We start from the raw sequence: 12,039 nt of genomic DNA on the forward strand, positions 1-12,039 counted from the left end.
TTCTATATTAGGTAGGGAATCCTGGTCTTCCATTTCTTGGCCTGCTAGACAGACAACAAAGAGTAATTTTGTGCTCTAGCCAGTTTGGCTCTGTGGATAGAGAGTCGGCCTGCAGACTGAAGGTTCCCCAGTTCGATTCTGGTCAAGGGCACCTGCTTGGGTTGCAGGCTTGGTCCCCAGTAGCGGGTATGCAGGAGGCAGCCGGTCAGTGATTCTTTCTCATCAATGATGTTTCTATCTCCCTCTCCCTTCCTCTCTGAAAACAATAAACACATATTTTTTAAAAAGAGTAATTTTGTGCTATTTACCTATCTGGTTGTGGGTAATGAGAATCTCAATCCTAACGTTGCAAACTAACTTTCTTTCCTTCCCTTGAAATGAAATCCATAAAGCCTTTTCCTTATTCCCTGCTTTCCCACCCCCAATCCAGAAGTAATCCTACTATCCTCTTAATTCTGTTTTGTACTTTTTCTTGTACCCTTGCTTTGTTTCATCTCTAGCTTCTTATGCCCATGTTATTAGCTTTTCTGAATGATAAGCTCCCTAGTAACAAGATATATGCTTTACTTTTGTATTCACTTTTTGAAGCATAAGACAGTCCCTAAAAATAGTTGGGGCAACTGATTTTTGACAAAAGGTGCAAATGCAGTTCAGTGAAGGAAAGATAGCCTTTTCAACAAATGGCGATGGATCGGTTGGATATCCATAGGCAAAAATTTAACCTTGATCTAAACCTCACATCTTATAGAAAAATTAACTGAAAGTGAATCATGGATTTAAATGTAAACATGAAGCTTTAAAGCTTTTAGGAAAAAAAACTTAAGGAGAAAATTTTTCAGATCTCAGGTTAAACAGAGTCTTAGACTTAAAACCAAAAGCATAATCCTAAAAGGAAAAATTGATAAATTGGACCTCATTAAAATTTAAAACTTCTCTATGAAAGACCTTTTGAAAAGGATGAAAAGAGAGAGAAAATATTTGCAAACTCCATGTCCAACAAAGGACTGAGCATGTAGGATCTATAAGGAATTCTCAAAACTCAACAGTTAAAAAACAAACAGTCCAATCAGAACATGGGCAAAGACACAAACAGACATTTCACGGAAGAGGATATGCAGATGGCAAGTCGCACATGAAGAGGTGTTCAACATTGTCAGCCGTTAGGAAGTGCAAACTAAAACCATAATTTATATATCACTGTACACCTATCAGAATGGCTAAAAGAGAACACAGTGACAATACCAAAAGCTGATGAAGATGCCGAGAAGCTGGATGGCTCGTACGTTGCTGGTGGGAATGTAAAATGGTGAGGCCACTCTGGAGAAACAGTTTTGGCAGTTTCTTATAAAACTAAACACGCAACTACTATGACCCAGCAGTTGTACTCTTGGGCGTGTATCCCAAAGGAGTGAAAATTTATGCACACACAAATTCGTAATAGCTTTACTTACACTGGCCAGAAATGAATCAGCCCCGATGTCCTTCAGTGGGTAAACTAGTACATGTACACCGTGGACTATTACTCAGCAATAAAAGGGAACAAATGTAGATGGGTCTTCAGGGAATTGTGCTGCGTGAAAAAAGCCAATCCCAAAAGATTACGTACTGTATCATTCCATTTATGTAGCCTTTTTGAAATTACAAAATTATATAGAGATGGAGAACAGATTAGTGGTTGCCAGCGGGAACCTGAACGGGGGAGGGTGTCTGGAAAAGATTGACAGGAGGGACACTTGTGATAGAAACGCTCTGTATCTCGACTGGGTTGATGGTATGCATCACACTGTTGTTTCACAAGATGTTGCCCTTGTAGAAAACCGTAAAGAGGACACAGGATGTCTGCATTTTTCTCACAACAACTTTTTAATCTGTAGTTGTCTCATAATAAGATGTTTAATTTAAAAATAGTGCTAACTCAAGTTGAATGCATAAATGAATTAATAGGGATACTCAATCTCTCCATCGCCATGGCTTGAGCTTGCTGTTGGATTGCCATTCTAGAACTTGATATCAGGATTAATATTTTTTTAAATAGATGGAAACTTCTGGTTTTAAAAAATTTTTTTACCCAAGGATATGTTTTATTGATTTTAGAGAGAGGAAGGGAGGGGGAGAGAGAGAGCCATGGAGGTGAGAGAGAAATATCTGTTGGTTGCCTCCCATACATGTCCCAACTGGGATTGAACTTGCAACCTTTTGGTGTATGGGATGATGCTCCAACCAACTGAGCCACCTGGTCAGGGCAGGTTTTTTTTTTTTTAATTTTTATTAATGCTGTTGAGGACATCATCTGTTTTGACAGTTTGGACTTTATTGTAGTTTTTATCTTTTATTGTGAGCCATTGCAAGTCATTTGGGGGGTGGGGGTGGGGGATGGAATAGATGGGATATAAAGAAATAATTTGAAAGAGTCCCTCTGCTGTTTGAGTATTCACCAAGGGATTCTGGGGTTTACATACACATACAGAGCACTGTGATGAATTTACTCATTAAGAAATTATTTTGAACCACATTTATGATTTGAATTCAGCCAGGATTACAGGGTTTGTGGTCAGTGCCACTTCCTCCTTTTCTACAATGAGAAGAAAACAAAATCCACTTGATATTTTAAAGACTTGATAATGGTTATTTATAAAACTAACATCTCTTTTTCCACTCGTGCAGGATTTAAAGAGAATAGCCACTGGCTTATGATTACTCTTCTTTTAACTTCATTAAGCAATCCCCTGGGACTAGACTTAGATTAGTATGGCCCCCATTGGAGTTGAGCTTATGGAAATAAAGATGATTTCATGTTTAGTGGGTCTTAAGGAGCACAAAATTAGAAAATCCATGGCCCTATCCTGACCTATCTCTTCCTCCTCCCATACCCTCAATTTCATGTCTCCTCTTTCCTTCTTTATTATCACTCAAGGGATTCATTGCCTCATGAAAAATAGTAGTTGAGTTTAATCTTTTGTTCAGCTGCTTTTTGCTTGTATTTCCTTCTCTGCCCCAGAGCCTCACAGATTACAAGGTTCCAGTAGGCCTGGGGATGTCATATGTGGAATCTCTCTGGTTTGCTACATAGCTGACGGGAGTTCCTTCTTTTAATGGTGTGAGCATGTGGCGCTCTTTGCTAAATGGAAACCACATTCATGAAGAGCCTTCAGCTTTTAGAAGATGCGTACTGCTGAGAGCAAAGGATTTTGTCACTTTCCCCACCTCCTCCCGTTCTATTTTCAACTTGGTCATCAGCATGCATGTGTGACTTTACCGTCTCTACCCTGATGACACTGTGTATGATTTAAGACAACATCTGACTTCTTTGTTTATGAGCGAGGATGGAGCATGGGGAGATGAGGTGCTTTTTAGAATCGGAAGGGTGGGAAATCATGACGTCATGAAGAGACGACTGGACTGGCAGTAGGACCCAGGTTGAACTAGCAGTGTCACCTTGGGACAGCCACTTCCTCTCCAGCTCTCAGTTTTCTCACTGTGTAGTGAGGGAACTGGGTCAGAGGATCTCTGCCTTCCAGATGACCTCTGCCTGAGAGAGTGTTGGCAGGGGTCAGCAACTTAGACCATCAAAGTGAGCCTCTTCTCCTTACCACCCACAGAAGGCACAAGTTCTAAAGCCGCCACCTTCGGCTGTGCCTTCCTCGTAGTGGTAACTGGTGCAAGTTTAGTAGCACACATTCCTCTGTCAGCTGTGGCCAACTCCAGACGGCCTCTGCCTCGTCACTGCCCCAGGCTTCCTGAAGCAGGAGCGTGAAGGGATTGGAGATCGTGTCCCCCATCACCAAGGCACTAACCTCCAGCCAGGCTGAGCAAAGTAGGATTGCGGCCAGATCCCAGAAGCCTTCTTGTGATACTGTTTTTCCCACGTAGTTTTTTGTTTTGTTCTGTTTTGTGTGCTTTTTAGAGGAGGGCGAAGAGAGAGAAAGAGAAACATCGATGTGAGAGACAAACATTGATTGGTTGCCTCCTGTATGCGCCCTGACCAGGGATCGAACCCACAACCCAGGTATGTGCCTTGACCAGGAATCAAACCAGCCAGGGCTCTGCTTGGCTTATTTTAAGCAGAATCCTGTCTTGAGTTGGAAAGGTCTCTCAGGTAGGTTGGTGTGGTCCAACAGGTAGATCTTAATTCATAACACAGCATGCATATGTATTTGTCAGAACCAGTCAGCACAAGGGAACTCCAGGTGATAACTTCAGGGCTCCTTTCCTCTAAGATGTCTAACATTAGCATTTCATTGTGTCTCAGGCACCCCCTTGACAAAAACTACCAGCCACCAGAGTAATGAAAAGCATGAGCTGGAAATGAAGCCAATCAGTCCTCCATTCTCATTTCAGGAAATTCCAAATATAAAAGGTGAGCTTTGTTCCCAGAGGGCTGAGAGTGAATCCGATCACTGGCTCCTCTGTGGAAACCAGCGAGGACTTGGAATCCAGCCAGCTACCCCTTTCCCATCTGGGCAGCATGCAGCACAAGCCTGAAGGGCCAGTAATTCAAAGACGTTTGCAAGTTGGGTTCCTTGCAACTCTGCCCTGGCCGAGCCCAGCATGTGACCACAGAGCTGGCCTGGTTCATAGAGCTCTGTTCCGCTTTGATGGTTAGGTATTCCAACACTCAGGGGCGTGTGCAAGGAGAGAAATGAAACCCTGCCCGGTTTGGTGCACCTTGGATCCATACTTACCTCACCACTTCTCCTTCCCTCTCCTAGTACATGTGGCATCTTCTCACCCAGTAGCAATAGCCCTGTGGAGCTGTGCCTTTGAAAGTGTGGTAACTGTAGCAGCCACTTCAGAGAGTTACTTTTCTCCTGGAGCTGACCCGTGATTTCCTAATTGAATATCCCACATGGGCACCACCTGTGGCTGTACCGTCCCCCTCTCCCCCCAGTCAGTTTCCTGAATGTGACTGTGGTTAGCACACACCCTGAGTTTAAAATGCGCTCTCTAAGCTGGCTTAGAATACAGTGCATTATCCTTTTTTCAGGAACATTTATTAGGTACCCATATGCGTGTGGCATTTTAAACAAAGTTAAATAATGCAGGCCATGCTATTTAGAAACCTATATCTTGCAACTGATTGCAGTTAATGGGTTAGTTTCCTTGGGAATAGCTTAGTAAAGGAGGAGATATATGATTTTAGTTCTAAAAGGACATCAGAGGTCACTTAATCCAGCCCCTCATTTGGCAAAATGAACGGACAACTTGAATAGGTCACTTGCACGACTGCGGCGGAGCCAGTTCTGGATCTGCTTTAACCATGGCCCCCATTATCTTTTCTGTAGGAAGTAATCTAGTTTGCCCCTGTGGTGATGGGAAGCCATAAGGACCTCAGAAGCTTAAAAATTAAAAAACAAAATCGGTAACTCGGAAAGCAGCCACGTGATTACAGCTGGCAGTCCAGAAGAGGAAGTTTTCCTAATCCTGGGAAGAGGTGGTTAGGACCAAATGTATAAAAATTAGGTTGGAAGGAAACAGTTGGAGGATGGTATTACGTTATTATAATCTCTGGCCTCAAATGTAAGGACTGTTCAAATTATTGCTGAGCCCCTAACCAAGCCATGGAATTTACTATAAGAGACATTGGCTTTTGTCTTCGAAGATGTGTGTGATTAAACATAGAGGAGGACACAGTGTGTGAGCGCTGCAGTAGGCTGGGCCAACAGTGGAGCCATGGCTTTGTGGCTTGAGAGAGCTATGGAAGCGCTATTACTAGACCCGCAGGGGTAGAGTGTGCAGGCTGAAATGCCTGCACTGTACAATATATAAAGGCATTTGCTAGTAATGTCAAAGGCTGACCCCAGAGCAGTCTCCTGAGGTAAAAAGAAAAGAGTTGAATTAGAGGAGGAGGTGGGTAGCCAAGAGGAGAGGGGGGTAGAGTTTGAGTTCTCACTGCTGGCTGGGAAAATGCTTTACTATGTACATAATCGACTCTGTGCTACACTGGGGCTCGATTAGAGAGGGCCCATCCCCTTCTGCTCCATTCCGTTTTGATCCTGTAGTCAGCTGCAGAGTTATAGATGAAGTGACAAGGATGGTATCTTGATTGTATCCAGCTGCCTGGAATAAGTCAAGGGCAGAGAGGCCCCACGTGAGGAGCAGCGCTCGCTACAGGCTCCAGAGGAATCTGAAACTGGGGACACCTCGATGCTTTCAGAGCAGTACGGTTTAGCACTCTGCGACCCAGTGTCACCAATTAAGTCCCTCTGGAGAGAATGCTGATAAGTGGCTTCAGCTAACAGGAAGAGGACTGAAATCTTAACAGCGTTCGACCCTAAAACTGAGCCTGTATTACTGTTATTGCTGGAAACGGGCTTGAAAAGAAGAACCCCTTGGGAAAGTGATTTCAACTTCCTTTGCATGGATTACAGAGCTCTGCTGACTCAGAGTAAATGGGGGTGCAATTTCCATCTAGCAGAGGTTCCCACTGAATGGATACCTCCCTCTCGCCCCACCTCACCCCTTTTTCTCCACCTTGTCCATCCTGGTGTTTACTTGTGCTTGGAGCCCTTCAGAAATCTCTCTAATTCCATTGAAGTGAATCAGTGAGTGTTGTGCTGGTGTGACTTGCATAGACAGGTGCTGGGTGCTGGGAAGAGGAAACTGGCTGTGCGTTTTAATGGAGCCGGCCCAGGCCCACAAACCAAACAGAAGTTATGGCTCACGTGCTATGTTGTTGCTCTGGGCTCTATAAAACTGTAATAGTATCATATTATTTTAATCTGCTGAAATACAAACCCCAGAGTAGGGAACACAGCAGCAGCATTACACATCTGAGGAAATGTTTGACATGGATTCATTTGTCTGCAGCTATTAGGATGATGCCTGTGGCCAGTTAACTCTGTTGGTTACAACATGGTGTTAATGAGGCCAAGGTTGTGGGTTGGAGTGCCTGTTAGGTGAGCTGGTTTTACACAAAGGAAAGTTCTTTTCACAGCTCCAGACCACGCTCAAGACCCGGGGCAGACATCACATAAAAAGCATGTAGTAGATGATCACAAGGAGGACTGGGCAAGAGAGTGTAATGACTCAGCAAATCTCCCTTTACCCGCTTCTGGAAAAGCAATTTGAACCATGTGCTTCAGTGATGGTGAATTATTACTGTGATCTTCACACACAAAGGATATCACGTTATTATTAATGGTGCCGGTTGATCAATACTGTTGCAGACATCCTTTCTGAATTAAGGAATATAATGGCTCCGGCTGTGAAGAACAGAGAAAGGCTCTCTGGTTCTGTTCTTTCATTCTCAGCAATTGCCTGCTGAGATTCTGCCCGTTCATGCATTCAACACGTGTGCATGGAATGCTGGCGTGTGCCGGCCCTTTTCTTTGTGCTTCAGACACCACAGTGAATAAGACAAATTCTCTGTCCTCACAGACTTTAAATTCGGTGGGAGGAAAATAGATAATAAATAAGAAACAATAAATAATCAGAACAATTTTGAAAAATGATAGTTTGGTGAAGAAAAGCATGGGTGAGGGGAAGTGATGAAGACTGGCTGGTTGGGGGACAGTGTTTTCCTTAGGAAGGTGTGAAAATGCCTTTCATAGGAGGTACATAAGCAGAAAACTGACTGGTGAGCAGGAGCCAGCCTTCTGAAGAGCTGGGAGAACATTGCAGTCGGAAGGAAGAGCAAGCACAAAGTGCTTGAGATCCGGTTGTGGTTAAGGAACAGAAAGCCACACAGCAGTCAGAGAGGTGGTGAAAGAAGAGGTTGAAAAGTGGCAGATCCTTTAGAACAGGCTGAACAGTTTGGATGTTCTTAGTCAACGGAAAGCCATTTTTTGTTTTGTTTCTGGGTGAAACATTTAAAGATTTTTTGAGGATGCTATGGGCTGAAGTGTGTCCCTCTAAAAAAATGTATGTTGAAATTCTAACTCTTAGTAATTTCATTTGGAAACTAGAGGCCCAGTGCATGACATTTGTGCACTGGGTGTGGGGGAAGTTCCCTCAGCCCGGCCTGTGTCCTCTTGCAGTCCAGGACTCCCGAGGGGTCCTTAGTGCTGCTGCCGCTGTGCTCGCCAGTTGTGAGCCCGGCTTCTGGCTGAGCGGTGCTTCCCCTGTGGGAGCGCACTGACCACCGGGGGCAGCTCCTGCTTTTAGCTGCCCCCTGGTGGTCAGTGCGTGTCATAGCAACCAGTCGTTCTGCTGTTTGGTCCATTTGCATATTAGCCTTTTATTATATAGGACAGGGTCTTTTCAGAGGTAATCCAGTTAAACTGAGGTCATTGGGTGGGCCCTAATCCATTTTGACTGGTATCCTTATAAAAGGAGAATTGGCTATAGAGACATGCAGGGAAGAAGGCCACGTGAAGACTGGTTTGGAAGGATGCATGTACAAGCAAAGGAATGCCAAAGACTGACAGCCAGCCACCAGAACTCAGAGGAGGCAGGAAAGGATCCTTCCCCCCACAGGTTTCAGAGGGAGCATGGCCCTGCCAACACCTTGATCTTGGACTTGTAGGTTCCTGTTATTTTCAGCCACTGGTTTGTGTTACAGCAGTCCTAGCAAACTAGAAAAGAGAAGGGCTACCTCACTGGCTCTGTCCTTGGGAAAGCAAGGAGTATCCTCCCTTGCTCAGGGGCTCAGGGGCACTTGGGAGTTGGGAAAGCCTCCAGTTGCTGTAGCAGTATGACCATAGGACATATCTACAGGGTGGGGCAAAAGTAGGTTTACAGTTGTGAGTATGCAAAACAGTTTATTCTTACATTATTATTTATTAATTATTGCATTTTCCATATGAACAACTATTAAGGATGGAGCCATTGGTTGAATTATCCTGTACAGCATACTCCCATATTACTTTAGGAATGGTCTTTTTAGGAATGCTCTTTAATAATTTGCAAGAGCAAGAGTGGAAGCAAGGAGATAAGGAAGAAGCCTGTGACAGTCCAGGTGAGAGATGAGGGTGGTTTGAAGTAAAGAGAGGTAGTACAGATGGTAACAGGTAGTCAGAAGTAGAGCCAGAGGATTTGTAGTGGGATGGGTATGGGAAAAGTGGAGAAAGAAAAAGAAGGAATAAAGGCTGACTCCTAGCTCTTGGGCTTGGACATTTGGGTAGATGGTTTATTGAGATGGAGATGATTGAGAGAATGGCTTCTCTGGAGATATGGAATCAAGAGTTTTGCTTTGGACATGTTAAGTTTGAGGTGTCTATTGTTTATTCAGTTGAAGATACTAAATAGTTGGTTATCTCAGGAACTTCCAGGGTCAAACATAAATTTGTAAGGCATCAGATTATAGGTGGTTTTTAAAGTGTTTGAAGCTAGATGAGATTGCTTAGAGAGTTTAAAAAAGAACAGAGGGCCCAGGGCTGGGTCCCCAGGGACTCTGCTGACTAGAGGTTTGGTAAAGGGTAAGGAATCCTAATGCTGAAAAGCCAGCACCCCATGAATAGCGGGCAAATTGTCAGTACTCATTAATGGTTAAACTAAATTACACAGAAATACATGGGAAAGGTATTGGAAGTACCTCACCCCCAAATTACCATATTCTTTTTAACAGAACTGTACCTAAGAACATTTTTGTTTTCAATATGTCACAGATTATAGAATCAGACAAATTGCCTATACTTAAATTATGGCTTCTAAAAGATCATAAGAAAGGCTGGCTGTGTGCTCCGGAGAAATAATTTTTTGGTTTTTGTTTTCTTTTTAATTTAATTTTAATTTCTTTTAGAAACAGAGACTTTACAAGTTTTCACAATTGCCAAAATTTAATATAAATCAGGACAGGTGAGTTAGTTGCAGGATTCCATTTAGTCTTCATTTGTATGTTCTTTAAGGATGGAACCTATTTCATTAATCATATGTTAAGAGATTACCTACCTTGACTCAATTCAGTAAGTTATTTCTCCACATTATTTGAAATTGCTAAGCAAGCACAGGAAGTGTTGGAGGAAATCAGAATCAACATGTGTCTTTGAATATTGGCAGAAGAGCTAGCACCTGTTCAAATAAACATCTTCAGAAGCACGTTCTGACCTTAGTTTGTAAAAACTTGAACCTCCAGAGTCTGTTTGTTGATAACTGTTTGGATTACTTCACACCCACTCTCTGTGCTTGGCTGTGTGTGAACTGGGAATGGACTGTTGATGTGCTTCTGTCCTTAGGTCTGGCGGGAGTTTCCTGACCGGTTGGTGGGTTACCCAGGTCGTCTGCATCTCTGGGACCATGAGATGAGTAAGTGGAAGTATGAGTCCGAGTGGACCAATGAGGTGTCCATGGTGCTTACGGGAGCAGCTTTTTATCACAAGGTAAGGTGTGGGGCATGCTTGGGGCAAGTGGGTCTGAGTTGACAAAACAGAGTATGATACTCTTTTTTATTTGGCCCAATTTAATTTTTGCAGAGTTTATGAATAATGTTCTACTCAGAGATCTTAGAAAGGCCATGTTGTATGATACTTTTTAAAGAATAAAGTTATTATTTTTCTACTTGTGAAATAATAAATGCTTATAATAGAAAATGTGGAAAATTCAGAACAATTTTATTATATAAAAAAGTCTCTTGTATATCACTTAGAAACATTATTGTTGTTTAGATGTTTTCCCACTTTGTCTTTTATTTACTTAGTTATGCATATGTACACACATACCATTACAAATATTTGCATTAGCCTGCTATTTTTATGTATTATGTTGTGAGCATTTTCTCATGTCATTAACATTCCTCCATAATTTTTTCTTAACAGAATTGCTAATATACCATTATATTGGTATTCCGTAAATTATGTGTAACCATTATTCTGTCATTGCTTGTTTAAATTGTTTTTAATTTTTTTGCTATTTTAAATTATGCTTAATATCTAGTGTTTAAATAATGATTAATATCCATTTTCATAACTGTTTATACTTTTGAGCATTATGATAGATTCTATCACAGGGACTGAACATTTTGGGAAGGTTTTGATATATATTTTTGTCTATTGCTTTCGGTATTGTTTGTGTCAGTAGACACTCCCACCAGCGAAATATAAAACTATCTTACCATAGCCTCCCTTGCATGAAATGCACATGAAAATGGATCTCAGTGTTTTAACTGATTTGATTATTAGTGGGATTGAAATTCCTTTTGCTTATTTATGAGCCTTTTGTATTTCCCTTGTCTAAGAATTATCACTTCCTGTTTTTGACTCTTAATTAGGGAGTGGTTGAAGGGTATGCATTGGACTTCAGAATATTCGGTTTGTAAATAGAGTGTTCCCTGGAAGTGTATGGTTTAGTTAAATAGTAACAACTGTCCACTGTCAGCAGAGGCATAAGGCATGATGCAGGAGCAAGGTCTGTTTAGCCGGCACAGTTCAGGTAGCTTGGCCGTGTCTGCACTGATTGCTGTCGCTATCTTGGCGCTGCTGCCCTCGTAGTTTTCAGGGCCCTAGGTGCAGAAAGGTTTTTTGCTCTTAGCAACAGATAATAAATAAGGTTTATAATTTGGGAGGTGTGTGGTAGTAGATTATATATACTTTATTTTTGGACGTGAATTTCTATACTATTTCATATGTAGGTAGGTTGTGGTGGTTTCAGAATTGCCTCATTTTTGTTTTACTGTAAAAAGCATATACCATATTTGCTGGCGTATAAGACGACTGGGCGTATAAGACGACCCCCTAACATTTCCACTCAAAATACAGAGTTTGTTATATACTCGCCGTATAAGACTACCCCCTCTTCCGCATACCTTCCACACACCAAATAAAAGGTAAAACAATATCAGATTTGATTTTAACATTTTAATTTATATTCAAATGCTTATGACATGCAGGAAAACTGTCACAAGGCTGTATGTAATCAAACATATACATAAAACAGTGCAAGTTTATTACCGGTAAACATACCGGTAATTCACTAAAGAAAACACACTCTATAGACTGGTACCGTAGATGCTTCTCAGGAACACAGGCAAGCAGCCCACAACCTAGAGGGACTGTCAATGATAGAAGAAAGATAACAAATAGAGGGAGAGAGCAAGTGCCGGGCAAGTCCCTAGCAAGTTTGCTGGCGTGACAGTTTCACCTTAAAAGCCTTCAAACTCCTCTTCAT

At 42.2% G+C, this 12,039-nt stretch overlaps 1 protein-coding gene across 1 annotated transcript in view; it reads left to right on the forward strand.

Moving 5' to 3' along the window:
- The window catches only part of EXT2 (exostosin glycosyltransferase 2), a 119,103-nt gene that overhangs the window by 94,979 nt on the left and 12,085 nt on the right, over positions 1–12,039 (forward strand). The window contains exon 10 of the mRNA XM_006772243.2: positions 10,113–10,256. Coding sequence (XP_006772306.1) covers positions 10,113–10,256 — 144 coding nt within the window. The remainder of the gene's footprint in view (positions 1–10,112; positions 10,257–12,039) is intronic.

This window comes from Myotis davidii, unplaced genomic scaffold (genome assembly GCF_000327345.1).
Source record: "Myotis davidii unplaced genomic scaffold, ASM32734v1 scaffold265, whole genome shotgun sequence".
NCBI classification, from domain to species: Eukaryota; Metazoa; Chordata; class Mammalia; order Chiroptera; family Vespertilionidae; genus Myotis; species Myotis davidii.